General features: G+C 39.8%; 2 protein-coding genes across 7 annotated transcripts; both read right to left on the reverse strand.

The window, feature by feature from the left end:
* Nucleotides 1-251: 251 nt before the first annotated feature.
* On the reverse strand, nucleotides 252-4166 carry LOC115690688 (thioredoxin-like 3-2, chloroplastic). 5 transcript variants are annotated; one of them, XM_056313226.1, is made up of 6 exons: nucleotides 3472-4166; nucleotides 2972-3046; nucleotides 1861-1927; nucleotides 1685-1777; nucleotides 681-698; nucleotides 428-609 (listed from the first exon to the last, which is right to left on the reverse strand). In XM_056313226.1, exons 1-4 carry the CDS (start codon nucleotides 3813-3815, stop codon nucleotides 1688-1690), a joined length of 576 nt encoding a protein of 191 aa, XP_056169201.1. In that variant the 5' UTR covers nucleotides 3816-4166; the 3' UTR covers nucleotides 428-609; nucleotides 681-698; nucleotides 1685-1687. The 5 variants fall into 5 exon arrangements, with proteins under 5 accessions (XP_030472986.1, XP_030472988.1, XP_056169198.1 ...); XM_056313224.1 differs by having other exon boundaries at nucleotides 428-606; nucleotides 3472-4165; XM_030617126.2 differs by lacking the exon at nucleotides 1685-1777 and having other exon boundaries at nucleotides 252-609; nucleotides 3472-4161.
* Nucleotides 4167-5788: 1622 nt separating this feature from the next.
* On the reverse strand, nucleotides 5789-13311 carry LOC115690733 (amino acid transporter AVT1C). Of its 2 annotated transcripts, XM_056313222.1 has the most exons (13): nucleotides 13016-13311; nucleotides 12288-12658; nucleotides 11720-12042; nucleotides 9441-9655; nucleotides 9251-9274; nucleotides 8807-8987; nucleotides 8015-8237; nucleotides 7569-7704; nucleotides 7334-7376; nucleotides 6881-7033; nucleotides 6702-6745; nucleotides 6508-6570; nucleotides 5789-6083 (listed from the first exon to the last, which is right to left on the reverse strand). In XM_056313222.1, the coding sequence occupies exons 2-13, from the start codon at nucleotides 12479-12481 to the stop codon at nucleotides 5985-5987; spliced, it is 1698 nt and encodes a 565-aa protein (XP_056169197.1). In that variant the 5' UTR covers nucleotides 12482-12658; nucleotides 13016-13311; the 3' UTR covers nucleotides 5789-5984. The 2 variants fall into 2 exon arrangements, with proteins under 2 accessions (XP_056169197.1, XP_056169196.1); XM_056313221.1 differs by lacking the exons at nucleotides 5789-6083; nucleotides 6508-6570; nucleotides 6702-6745; nucleotides 6881-7033 and having other exon boundaries at nucleotides 7356-7704; nucleotides 12288-12494; nucleotides 13010-13310.
* Nucleotides 13312-15009: the final 1698 nt, after the last annotated feature.

Consider the following 15009-nt stretch of genomic DNA (forward strand, 5'->3'; position numbering starts at 1 on the left):
ATACTATGAAATCAACCCAATGAACAGCATTCTGTCTGTCTCAACTTAAGAACTTCCCCTGTCAGTCTCTATTCTTGCCAATCGTCTTGTACACCATGGCAAATCATCATCATACATCAGTGGAACAACGTCCTTGACAATTAATCACCTGGAATAAACCACGCCCTGGCCTTCAATTTAACAAGCAATTAGAGTCACCAACGGGCTATTTATAAGTAAATGGAGCGACAGAAGGAAGCACAGAGGCAAAATAGAGAATCCTCATTTATATCCCCTGTGGAAATGCAGTAAGAACGATGACAAGTTCGACGAATATATAGACAGAAACTACAATCTGCCCGGGCAGGATTTATCTTCCAATACCGGTCCTAAGCTCGGATAAAGGAAGAGGGGAGGGTTCTGTCAAGTAGTTGACACCCGGCATTCATTTTCTATATCGAACCTAATGAAATGAATCCTGTGGACAGAATTGCATAAAAAGAATTGCCTCTTTTTCGTACTTCACGCTGTACACTCATTTTCAATCATTTCACGAACTTCATTGACGACTAGGTATGCTTTGTGGCCACCAATCACTTCAGCTTGCTTCTCGCTATCCTTCCACAGCTGCTAATACAAAATTTTCAGTTACTCCAAGCAGAGAGTTTAACAAACTCCTCACATGGATTCAGAATTGATACCTGTATAGTCGGCATCTTCTGTTCACAATTCCAATCCCCGTCGTGTCCAAATAAGAAGAAATTTTTAAGTGTTAATCACCATTTTGCCAAGTTTGAGTCAAAGCAAGAAAAGCAATTGAAACAATGCAAACTTGGAGATTGTAACGGTACCAACGAACAACAAAAGACGCAACCTATCAATCCAGCCCCACTCGTGCTGTCATATTCGCAGTCACAGACGTGGTCACAATTGCAGATGTATTTACTGAAACTAAGCAACACCAATTATCCTAATTTAATATGGCTCTACTTAAAGGTAAATTGAGACTAGTATCAAGTGAACCAAGTTTTTCAAATCTCAAGACTATCTTCTATCAAGGATCAGGGGCAGGGTCTGATCTTTTCAGAGCATAACTCTGGCAATAAGTTCATTGTTTAAAGTAACTGCTATTTGGCGAGCTGATTCCCATTTACAACAAATGCAATAACATTAGCACAAGTATCTATCTCACTGAATGATAATAAGATCGCTATAAACATTAAATGTTCCCAAAATAGTGTTCATGAGAAGGTGTTGCAAAGCTTTCTTGGATGTTTAAACAAGCCATCTTATAGTGGTCATCTAATTTGGGGTCACTGGTTTTGAACACCCATTTGTTGCATCACCTAGAACATCAAAACAGTGAAAATTCTTAGAATGACCAGTCTTGCCCCATTATAACAGGCATCTTAATAGACATCATCAACCGAGGAAAGTTTGGTACTTTTATGTCAAAAGTCTTAGGCTTGCCATTTCAGACTACTTCGATTTGTTATGCATTTCTACCTCAGTAAAGCCATAAGGGAAATGCATGTATAGCTGCATTCAGATAGCCCATTAAGAAGGAAAATCTGGATGTGAGTTTGTGCATTGAATTACATGCAATACTACATTCCTCATCAAATTACAGCATGCAAATATTTCTTAAATCAAAAGCAGTGCCATGCATTAGGTGAGGTCCTAAGAGTTTCGGAATGCTACTCACTTTCTACCATATCATCTGAATAGGTTGGTACGACCTATTTTGATAAGAGCACTTCATATTGCCACATTTCACAAACTTTAACAGTATCATCTTCTGATCATCATAAAATCACTATCAGATCTCATATGGGATCTAGAAATGAGAGATAATTCAACAACCCAAAGCTTTGGACTTACATTGACACCTGCTCGAGCAACCAGCTTATGAGGAACTTTGTTGACATCAACACAGTAAAAGCGCAATCTGCAATAGATTGCAATATAAGAAATTTTCAGAGTAAATTACATTTGACAACCCCTGAATTTTGGCTAAACCAGAGTAATACCCCTTGCACTTCTGAAAATTACACTAACATCTGCTGCCAGACTCAAAATAGCCAGGATGACACCTCATACTTGCATAACGGAATCGCCGGGGTAGGGTTACAAAAGGTAAATTGCAAAACCACAGGTAAATGCTGTGCTTCTAGCTGGACATAAAAGAGAGGCAGGCAGATAAACACTTTGTTTTTTGGGATAAGTAGGGCAATATGTTGACTCATGGGTCATGTATTTGCTATGAGAAAAGGACATAATTGTCTAGGACTTATCATATAAGAAGATGAAACCATCTTCTGGATATTTTCTTTTCACCCACCAGTTGTGAAAACAGAATCAACTGTCACCATTCCCAGTCCTTACTTCCATTTATGTAGAGTAAAATTTTCAATCGGAACATAATGACGCCATCAAAACTTAACTGCTTAACAGATCATTATACCATATTAATACAGATGCACCAACGCCCTGATCAAATTACCACAAAAACCTTTCTCTAAAAATTCTTTGGAGCGAAAAATGCTGAAGAAAGTGAAGCTGATTGCGGTGTGCAGCATGACCAAATGAGGACATCCATATTTCAACTAGATTATAAAGCTTTATTTGAAATGCGCAGATCTATAAGAGAAACTTCAGCAGGTTTGAAAGAATGGTTTGGTTAAATCAAAATTAAATTTTATGAGTTGCAACAAGGAATTGATAGGAGTAATCAACAGAACATGGAAGAAGATCTAGTTTGGGAGATGGAATATCCACACCTTCTTGCATTCTTATGTATTAATACGGGTTTCCTCCAATATGAAAAATTTCCTCAAAGAACATCTAAAGATAAAATAATATGAATGTCCACGTGCGGATGCACCAAACTTTGAGCGGGCAATACCACTATCCTTCAGTATTATCAAGTCAAGAAAAGTTGATGGCAAATGCCTATCTGTCAGTATTTGGGGGAAAATTAATTCAGTCTAACCTTGGATAGTAATCAGCAGCCAACTTTTCCAATTTTGGCTTCAGATATATGCATTTTCTGCACCAGCTTGCCATCCTACAAGTCCATGTTAGTCATTTCAATAAACTCATTTGTAGCAGGGCAACTTCAAGGCAAAGTTGGCTCTTTTCCTTCATGGCCTCACTCCACAATGGTATGTGCTTTGCATTATCTGCTAACGAGCTTATCTTGTCATATAAATTTGCAAAATAAAATACTATAATACAAGCCTATACAGAGCTTCATCAGATTTTATTGGTGTATCCGGTTCTTTAACTTTACAATGGAAAAGCCGACTCAAACATCTGCACTCGTTTTGCAATCTTTCAACCGCTACCAATCTCCTTGGCCAAACAAAAACAACAGCTACCAATCTCCCAACATACTTCTAAGCCAAGAACACAGAAACACAAAACGGCCCAACGAAACAAACGAAATCGAGAACACAAAAACACGAAACTCAGGAATGCAAGAACTCATACCAGACCACAATAACCGATTCCTCAAGCTGTTGGGCCTCGGCCACGACCCGATCGAACTGGCTCTCGCTGCAAATCGGCTCCAGTTCGACCGACACGGGCGAGTCGTCGAGCTCCTCCTTCAACGTGTGCCCATCTTGGCCGACCGCGCCGAGAGCTGAAATTCTCCTCTGAACTGCACAATCCAAACTCGAACAACGCACCATCACACGACCGAATGCGACGGGAAGCGCCCGAGAGCGAACGATCGAGGAGGACCGGAGCGAGTCCCGCGGCGGGTCGCGCGGGGGTACGCCGGGTTTGGGGCTCCCGAGATCGAGAGAGGGAGAGAGTCTCATTGCGTACATGGCGAGCGAGACCCAAGATCAAGATTGCGCTCCTACGGAAGACCCATCAATCGCCGTCGCGCAAGAAGGACGTTCGAAGTCAAATTTGAGAAAAAATTGCACAAACGCGAAGTGGGTCGGAGACGAAAAGGAGGAAACAGAGACAAGAAGATTCCAACGTGCGGCGGGCACTGAGCATTCCGAGGAAGCACCAAGAATGGTTTGATGTCATTGGTTCGTTTTTTCTGTCTGAAATGAGGAGCCGTTTCAGCCGCTTCTGGACTTTCCGGGACTCTTGGGACACATCCTCTGATGATGTTTTTGGTTCCTTGCTCCCACCCTCCGATTATGCCGTGGCCCAAGAACTCGAAAAGCTATTTGTCGAAAGGCTTGGACTTTAGACTCGATTTGATTCGAAACCGACTAAAGTTTAAATAGTCCGAGCAATCCAGAGCGAGCAAAATTGGTTTGGAGTAGCTCTTGGCTCATTGGCCATGCCGGCTCGGGCACGACATGGTCCGTTGGCCGGACTGGCCCGGCGAAGGCCCGAATTATGCAAATCCAATCGTTTGATCCATGTGGCCATCTGCCACTTAGGGCCGATACATATATAAAGCAGTGAATGTTAAAAACTCAAGTTAACCCTAACTTGAAAAGAGGGTTATCGAAAGAAATACAATGATAATTTTTTTTATATTTATTGTCGGGCTTATTCAGGTGAAATCGAGATTGGAAAACACTTTTGTGAGTGAGTGTGATTAAGCAATTGTTACTTTCTCTTTATTGATAATAATCGATTTCTCCACGTTACCGACCCACATAAATCTCCTATGTCGGGTCTACCTTTTTTGCATTTATTTCTCTCTCAAATAATTTTGGTTTTATTTGCTTTTCCAATTTAATGTAACACTATTCATTAGAAAAAATTCCAAGTAATTGTGTGGTACTACACGTGACAAGATGAGCGAATATATGACTCGGTAACATTTAGGATCTGTCCCTTGAAGGATCATAAAAGGGCACTACTTTTATTCCGCGAGCTTAGACTGGTTCAAATTTTCCGACCATTCAAGTTTTTGGGGCCTCAAGCCTAGCTTCACATTCCAAGCTCGAAAAACTAGCATCAGTCAGGCAATATATCGCATTATAAACGTTAATCAAATCTTTAATTATTATTTTTTTTAAAAGTGCAATTGAATCATTTTGTTAAAAAAGTATCGCCAAGTAACTTGATTGCTTTTTCCAAAAAGAGAAAGGGATTTGATTATGTCAATGGAAAGGCGTAGATTTATGGCGGCCAAAATGAAAACAGTATTGAAAAGTACCATAGACCTGACCAATGAGGCAAATTTAAATTGCACTTGCAGGTATATGTTTAGAACTAGATTGCGTTTTAAGTGAAAAGTTTAGGATTTGATTACTCAAATCAAGAGTTTTAAGAATTTGTTGCCCTCAAATGTTAAGACTAGATCACATCAATCTAATTCGGACTTAGATTAAATTACATCTATCGATACCTATCATGCTTTGATGACTAGATCACATCAATCTTAACCGGACTAAGATTAGATTACATCTATCTAAACCTATCGTGCTTCTTTTCGCTGATGCTAGTACTGTTTGATGCAGATAAGAGTTTTCTCAGCAGCGGGTAAAGAAAGTTCCATAGCACATCTAGTTTTCATGCACATGTAGTTCCAAATTTGAAGCTATGTTTTGTCACATTAACCAATAGATCTTACGAGAGCTATTGACTAGAAATTATGATAACTGGTAAGATATTACAGCAGTTTGATGACCTGATGTCACTACTAGTTCTTACTTGTTAAGCGCAATCCTACTTCAAATAGTAGTGATTAAGCTGTATAATGCAAAAAGAATTACCTCTACTTCATACCTCTGATGCACAGACAATGAACATCTATATTCAGATTAATTCGACATAAACGATTTATTTATTTATCAGTACGTAAAAGCCAAATTTTGCATCTCTGTAATATCAATGTGTCTTGTATAAATTATCGATGAAATTGATACTCATAAAGGATCACTAACTAGGTAAAGAGACATCATCAAAGGAGTACTAGTACAAACTCAAAACTGTCAAAATTGAGAGTAACATAGATGTGATGTGTGTGTGTGTGTGAGAGAGATATCTCCCATCCGTCTGCAAAACTCTTCTCATAGTCCTTAGCTGCTCAAGTTCTCGATGATCTTCGAAAGGGCGGAATACGTTCCGAAGACCGACGAAACGACCCCCACTATGATGATTAAGCAACAAAATGCCGCCTGATAGTAAGAGAGACGCAAATCATCAAGAATATGCGGAGAAGGCCAGCTTGGAAGCTTTATCTGTCGACCATACTGAGACACATAATGAAATTACAGTAGCAAAGCTCTTATGGAAAGTTTCATGTCCTTAATTCATCCTTCTTTCAATGACTTGCTTTCAAAAAGTTTCACAAATGAGAGAAGTATTTTTAAATCTTTATAAGAATCTATTGTTACATTCCTATAAATTTTCTAAAGCGGTGGTATAGATATTTTATGAATGAATTAGGATCTAACATAGCAGCAGGAAGACTAGATGACCAATGTATGGTGCTTTGGTCTTAAGAACTTTTTGTCCTCCGATCAGTTGGTTTGAATATAAACTACGGCATCATGAATATCCAGAACTTATGTCGATGCCTAATAATGCACATATGCATACCTGAAAACGCGTCACTCTTCCTCTCAAAATGCTTAGAAAACAAGCGCAGGGAAGTATCAAGGTCTGCAATAATATAGCTCAGCATCATCAACCAGCAAATATGATTTGAAAATCAGTAAAAGCATTCCGTATATATGTACCGAGAACCTTTAAACTCCTCTAAACGTAAAAGTAACTCATTAACTCAAGCTTACCACAAGCATTGTGAGTAAAGATCCGATAAGTGACATCACAAGACCTGAAGCAAAAGTAAAGAAGTCTCTCAGTGACAATGTAGAAATAAGATAAAGAGACGCTGCAAGTCCTAGATTTGACTGTTGATCTACTAACCTATGAACAAATAAAACAAGATGATGATGAACAAGAAACTTACCAAAGAAAGGGATCGATAGGGCCACGATCAAAGTCGATAACACGAGGGCAGTTCTTATGAGGATAGAGTAAGCATAAGATTTGACATGAGTTGATGGAATGAGTTCTTCAAGACTCATTGCTACCGGAGACATGGTCAATGCATATGTGGTCCCTAGTTAAGGTGAATGCTGAAAACAGGAACATACTGGATCTAAAATAGATCAAACCCGTGATTGACTTTACAAGTGTATAAATAATCACTTCAGAGCATAAAAAAGATTGAGAGCTATTCGTTTCTTATGTTAAGGAAGATAATTAAATAGACGCGTGTAGTAATTAAGGACACGAAAAATCTCAGGTGTAAGAATGAAATTTGGTACGAAGATGGGGAACCATTTAGTTTCATAACTCCCAGACACCAGTATGGAATTTGTTGTGTGATTCAATTCATCAATAGACTCTCTTCATAAACCAAATGATATATGAAAAGGATATTTGGTGAAAGGGTTAACCACCTGCAAAAGAACAAAAGAAATCACATCCTTTTAGTGTCAAGATTTGTTTAGTGAAAAAGAAAAAAGGAAAGGAACAGAACACAATGAACAAATCTCACAAAGAGAGGTTCAAATACGAAAGGAGCTACAAATGTTATATGATTGTATGATATATAAAATCCTCCTGACAAAAAAGTGAAGTTGCGAGCATACCGTAGTCCAAACAGCTATTTTGGAGGCAACCAAATCTTGGGGCATGTTGAGCGTAAATTGCGACTGTGTCGATTCACCAAACATCAAGTATCCCAGAACGGCCACTCCCGCGTACATCAAAGTGCAAATGGCAAAACTACACCCGTAGTACAATAAAATTCTTTAAGAATAAAGTTGCATGAATGTTTAGACCACATGAACTATTTTGTTCTTCAAAGCCTTTCAATTGAGAATTTGATGAGTTGTAAATACAACTTCAGAACATTGTACTGCTCTGAGCATTGTTATCAGTCGCGATTTTGAGGCTAGAATGTTCGAGCCTAAGCTCAAAAAATAATCTTGACCATTAACAGAGCCACAAGATTGACAACTAATGGTGTTTTGGTCTCTAGACTTTTGAAAAATCACCCGAAGGGATATATTGTCCATCAGAGGATTAAATTTACCTGGTTACAAGGACAGATGGGTATTGGCTTGGCTTAGCCATTGAGGTATAGATATTTGGAAATACGGCGTGTCCGGAGTAGCAGTAGCCATAAAGACCGATAGCGACTGGAAGAGTGGCAAGGTTCAGCGTTGTCGTGCTCTTGGCATGGAAACCAACTTGATCAACAAGTCCGACCCAAAACAAGCATAGGACAACCAACACGGATGCTATAACTCCCCCGGCTACGAAAAGATGAAGCAAGGATCAATGAGCTGAAAACTTATCCCCAATCAAGATCACTATGCACTTAAGATAGCTCATCCAGTAGTCCACTCGGTGAAGGAGTGTCAACCCAGCTAGACTATATGCATGAGAAAGGAAAAGTGAAAGGCAAAATGTGGACAACAAAAAGAACATAACGGTATGTTGCCATTTTAACCCGCAAATTACTTCAAACTGGACTTAATTGGGTTTCAGAATTCAAATATGTGGTTAAACTACAAGAAATGTCATGCACAGAATAACCAACATAGCAATGCATGGTTGTGTTTTACATACGCCCTTTTCACACATCGAAATCATCTTAAGACAGTGATCAAGGTCCAATCTTTTCGCCAATGTACTTGTTTTGGCGAAAACAAGAGTGCCATTTCAGCATACTAAAAATGAAAAACGTGCCATCATAAGCTTTCAACAATTTATGCACATGATGAATGGATTCGGAGATTGATCGGCGTAGATTTCCGATAGTGTAACAAGAGCTTTTATTTGAAATTCCCATATTGGCAATCAAGAAATAAAGTTAACTCACCAGAGATGTAACTGAGGACACTGAGGTCTCGAAGCCAAACAGTAGGAAGAACAGCGAGCGTGGTCATCAAAGCAAACAAGTGATGCGAGTCCAAATGAAATCCACCCAAACTGATTTGTGCATTTGGGAACAGGGACGACAAGTTATCACTTTCCAATATAATGTACTCCACACAACATGCCTGCAGACACAACGTATATACTCGTAAAAACAAACAAAGAAAAATCATATTAAATCACCGTATAAAACAAGAAACGGTGATAGAAAACCCCAATAGTCTGCCCAAAAAAGATATAAGACCCCAATATTATCAAGAAGTATGAAGTATAACTAAGTAAATGTATAAGATGACATGGTCCCAAGTTGCCCTCGTCACATTCTTAAAGACATTACAAGTAAAGAAAATCACAAGAAATACTCCCTGAATTAGCCAACTGTACTTACATATAATTCCACGTAAAGAATAATCTGCACCCACAAAGACAACACACAAGAAAAGAAACCGATGTCAGAGGCCAATCCAAGTTTTTCTTTCATGACGGAAGTAACATTTATCCCTGGGATCTACAGTTGTGTTGTAGTCATTCAAGTTTACTGTCATAGAAATGAGCATGTGAATAATATGACGTTTTACCGAGATGGCAATCCGTCCGAGAGTACCGAATGCGGCTTGACCGATGTCTGGGTAAGTCTCAAGCCCGGGTTGGCTGTCCAGACAGTGACGCAGTAGGATTCCGGTGTAGTAGGACAACACCCCGAACACGATCAATATGGACATTCCGGCCCACCCTCCTTCTTTTGCTGCATATGGTGTTGACAGTATCCCAACTCCGCATAGAACGTTCATGCCTATAGAGAAGGTTTTTATGAATTAAACAAAAAACACACGAACTCATCGAAACAAGTATTGCTCGTAGGTAATGTAATTGCACAGAATTTGAAAAGTAGGAATAGTTTGAGAGACCTAAGGGCTCTAAAGATCACAACCCAAATTTGAGTAAATCGATCTCTTAACACCGGCTTTGCATTCGAACTTTCCACGTCAAACATCTTGCCCGTTCCGACACACAAATCGGGTCCGACAAACCGGATTGGAGCTCGGATGGAGTTGATCAGAAAAGCATGCCAGTTTAAGGATTTGATTAGACAAATCAAAAGTTGAAGCACTTAGATTCAATTAACCGTGCAAGTTTGAGGACCAAAAGCGGAATTCCCAGAATTAACAATACATCCAAGTTATGAAAAGGGAGATGTTCTTGTCTTATTGTTGTATCCGAAGAAAGTTACTAAACAAAAGTTGGTGTTAATGTTTCTGTCCTTTGTGCATTATTAGTGTATACTTCTTTGACCATGGTATGGGCAACAACATATATTTGTTGGGCAGCTGAACGGTTCATGTGCACCATGTGCCATCATGCAATAAACATAGGCTGATTCATTCCGACCACCTACCCACCACAAGCCAAGATTTCACAAACTTAAAATAATCAAAGAAAGAAGAAAAACACACAAAGAAGACAGAGATCACGACCAAGGATTGCAAGAGAACATGGAATATATAAGAATTTTTCTCACGAGCATCCAATTATCTCGTCTAGATAAGTTTTAAATTAAGCTGGGGCTATATGAAATATTATATAGCAGGCTAGCTGACCCAAAAAGAACAAAAAAACTGTAAACAATTCCCATGCTGTTGCAATTATAAGGTATATAATGATACGAATGTTGAATGATCACAATATCAGGAAGAATTGACTGTGTTATTTCAATCTAGAGACTATATTTAGAATTGCCCATGATCACAATAATTAGGGTGCATTCAAAGCAAACGTTTTTCTATTTTCACAGCAGGGAATTTATTTTCCTTATTATACGATGCATATTTTCTACGGCCGTAACTGATTTTCTTTTAACTAAACTAAATACGTGAAAGTTCAAAAAACTGAATTCGCAAATTATATTCATTCAGACAAACACAATCTACAGGGATATCAAGGTGAGGAGTTCTATTTGATGTGGTAGTGGACCGGCCGACGTGAGGATATGAAAAATCATCCGAAGGCTTGGAGAAAAAATCCTAAGAAGGCAAGTGGCGAGAAGAAAACACCATCATAAGTCATATCCAACCAACGCATAGCGATAAATCATAGGGCCGCCGTGGGCCCCGCTCCCCCCGCGTGGCCCCTCGACCACATATTCACATCATGATCATCAACCACATTATCATAGTGGTCTAATCTTATGTGTTTTAAATTTACATGTTTTAATGTGTTAGGCCAAATGGGTTTATTATTTATGACATCACATCGTTTTGAAGTGCATCGTTTAGTACGGCCGGTTTTAAAGCCAAAACGTCTTAAAACTTGGTAAGACCGTTTCTAGTAGGCGCTATAAGCTATTGCGACCGTGGATCAAAATCTCGACCAGAAAGTTTTGTCGGATGGATTTGAAGTCCCTTTCTTGTTTCTCCCTTTTTAAGGTCCAGATCAAATTTGATGAGTAGAGACAATATGTGCACATGGACAAACTTTGTGAAGGCGGGGTTGCTCTCTGTCAAACTCATCCAATCTGCTCCATTTTGCACTTCTAAGATTTTGTGATCTTAATTAGATTTGGACATCGATATCGTGTCCTGACTAGTCCCTTTCTCAGTTGTTTTGGATATGAACAAACATGGATTTTTACACCTAGATATATGCTGTAATTTGGGGACTACATACTATAGTTAAAACATCATTATTCATTCGGTCCAACGTCGGTAAAACAAGTAGAATATCACGAGCAATGTCGCATATTTGCACTGCCTAATAAACATTGTGATTGGTCGATTATGTTTTATGGATATATGTTGAAATTAACATGCCACGACTTGTAAAAGAATATTGGGTAACATGTAACGAAGACTCAACGTACCATTGAGCACAGCTTGTCCGTAAGAGCTCTGGCGAGACATTGGCAGCTCGTGGGCAGCCCCTTTGGACGGTTTCTCATCCTTCCGGACCGATGCCTTCCGCGGTAGTGGAGGGAGCAGTGCGCGAGAGCTCCGCCGCTGCTGCAGCGGCTCCTCCTCCTGCTCTGGCAGAAGCGGCTTTGCAACCTCCGACAGTATCTCCGGAGTGTGTCTCCGTGTCAGCGTCGACGACGAGAGGAATGAGCCGCTTAGTTTTGACAGCGGCGTGGTTCCGAGGAATCCGATGTTCGGCGACGGCACGCTGCTATAGAGATCGATGGATTGCCTGAAACACGGATTATCGGAAGCGATTAATTAATTGGTCTTTGATTGTATCAATTATATGGCAAAAATAACGTATTCATTTGAATTTAGAAGAATCACTTAATTTATGATTCGGATTAATTAGTTTACACGCTTGCCTTTGGTTTATTCATATGCGGAAAAATTCAATGACAAAACCAAGTCCAAGCACACGGGTCGTTCATCCAATGATAAATCTAGCAGAAATAATTGAGAGGAAAAGGAGACCTGTAACTTTGAGGCCAGGAGGTGTTGTAAGAGCTGGGCCTGTTCTGATGGCGGTTCTCCGCCGAGGAAGCGGAGGAATCCGATTCATTTCCGTCACCGCGGACGCCGCCTTTGCCAAACCCATTCTCTTCATCCCTTTCTTCTTCCTCGTCACTTTCAATGTAGAAGCTCTGCTCAGAAACTGAATTCTTCATGTTTTTTCCCTCTCTCCTGTGCAACTCGACAGACTCAGTCCTTGATGAACACAAAGAAGTCACCCGAAAACGAATCCCGGAAAAGAATATGTAGGAGATCCAATCAGGGACGTATGGACTCGTGTGAAGGACTCATCAATCAATTCCCTTATATTCAAGATTTGCAGGCCTATATTTCTGCACCGGTAGTAATGCTATTGCCTAAAGTGTGAAGGCCGACTGATATGGAAATATAGTCATTCTTCGAAAATGGTAAGTGAAACTCGACGCTGCTCGTGGGATTGCCAGCTAATGTCAATCTTATGTCATGGAATTCCAGTCTAATTCAATGCAATTCGTCATGTCAGCTAAAGGGTTTTGCAGAAAACGGAACCTTAATTTCTGGCAAACGTCGTGAAAACTCAAGAAGAGGAAGGAAAGGAAAGGAAAAAAAACATCTGATGTGATGGGAATACTAAAAGAGGATTAATTAGCTTGCAAAATAAAAGGGCTTCCTTTCCTTTCTGACAGAGTGGGAAAGTTACTAACGCTTACCTTTTCTTTTTTCCCGAGAATCAAGAGAGAAAGTGGTGTTTCTTGGATGGATCCCGAATCTGCGGAATCTCCCTCTAACCACAGAAAGAGATGAACTGTGTGCCCGATATATTCCACCAGAAATGCCCAGAACACACACACACACACACTCTCTCTCTCTCTCTCCACTGAGTTACTGGACACTGACTCTACTGCGTGGACAGCTATTTATACATGACCAGTCTGTCTAGGATCACAGCTGAAAGAGCTGAGAACAGTCGTTCTCCATTCTTTGCCATTTCTTTTTCATCTTGGCTTGATGAATTTCGTGCTCGGGATGTGAGGTAAACACTGAACAATGATAAGAGTTGCGGTCTTTCGATAAGAGTCCAGGTCTTTCATGTTTGTGTGTGTGATTGCTTGCGAGTAAATCGGTAAAAGTGTACTAGAAGTCCTAAAACTTGTTACGAAAGTCCAATTGAATCTTAAAACTTTCAAAAAGTGCAATCAAATTCTATAACTTGTCAAGTTTGTACAATCAAATTTCTGACCATCGAAGCCACAATGACCAAAAGGAATTTTGGGCAAGCCTGGACAAGAGTTTAGACCATAATTTTGCGCTAATCCCATCCGAATACGACGGCTGCCCAGCTCACCTATTGGTGGCCCCTAATTGCAACGGCTCCCCGGTAATTTAGTTATCATGCCAATTGAACAAATAAAGTTCCCAGTTAAGGTCATTTTTCAATCTGCAAATTGCATAGGCTACTTTTTTATATAGACAAAACAATAGTTAAAAGTCCTCTCCAAATACTTCTCTTCATGTCTCACTCAATCTCATTCGATGCATATAAGTATGTATTAATTGAGATTTATTGAGATATCAAAGGAAACATCTTAGGAGAAGTAGTGGATTCATATCTCGAAATAACTATATTTCATAAAACAGTAGAGTCCAATATCAAACCAAAAAAGAGAGATACTCCAACATATCGCTCTTAGGGATTTATTTTATCTACCGTATCTTATGTCGTGGTTTCCTTGGCCAATCAAAATGAATTTTCCCTTTAATTTGGAAAAATTATCGCGAAAGTGGCTGACTTTTCACCACTTCACCACTTACATAAGTTTACTTTTGAAAGTTCGAGTTTGCTCCCACAATCTCATTGGAATGACTAAAATACCTCCATCATGGACACCCAAAAAATCCTAATTTAAAACCATCAACACACCAATTCATCCAAAATCTCAATTTAAGTCTGCCACCACCTCCGCCACCACCAGCCATCACCTCCAGTGCCATGGACCTCGCTGGCAATGGACACCTCTCTCTCTGCTCTCTCTCTCTCTCTCTCTCTCTCTCTCTCTCTCTCTCTCTCTCTCTCTCTCTCTCCGGATACCCTGTCTAAGAGTGATCCCTTTCAAGGTGGGTCAGTTCTCAACCTAGAATCAAAAACTAACTCTGTGACCTTTGATTCCAAAAGATTAGAATCGAGCACCAAATCAGCTGGTTTTGGAATCGTCGGTTCTCAGTTCAACTTGGAAACCATCCCATTCTTATGTTTCGGGTTAGAATCCAAATTTTATACATTATAAAACATTCCTTGGTCAAGTGGTTATGTGATCATTTGATTATATTGAAATCCATGATTCAAATATTATGGTTGCAAACGTTTTTTTTTTTTGGTCAAAATCAATTCAACATACAACCTGGCCTAGTAGAATTGGTTCCTTAGTAAAAGCGATAGTTGTAGCCTTAAAACCGGGAACTAAACCCATTCTCCCTAGAACCGGCTTGGAACGAAATCGACCATAACAATTCCGGCCGGTTCCCTAGTTAAAGTAAACCCGATGCTCACCCTTAGCCACAACGACCTAAAGATAGTCAAGGTCGCTGTAGCTATTGCTCTTGGTACCCTGCCATGGTCGTCACGACCTCTATTCGAGATCGCCGTGACTCGTGGTGGACCTTGGCAAGGTTGCCGTGAGAGCCATAACGGCCATGATGAACTTGT

This window comes from Syzygium oleosum, unplaced genomic scaffold (genome assembly GCF_021117445.2).
Source record: "Syzygium oleosum isolate NSW1041296 unplaced genomic scaffold, Sole_v2.1 Sole_v2.07, whole genome shotgun sequence".
Classification (NCBI taxonomy): Eukaryota; Viridiplantae; Streptophyta; class Magnoliopsida; order Myrtales; family Myrtaceae; genus Syzygium; species Syzygium oleosum.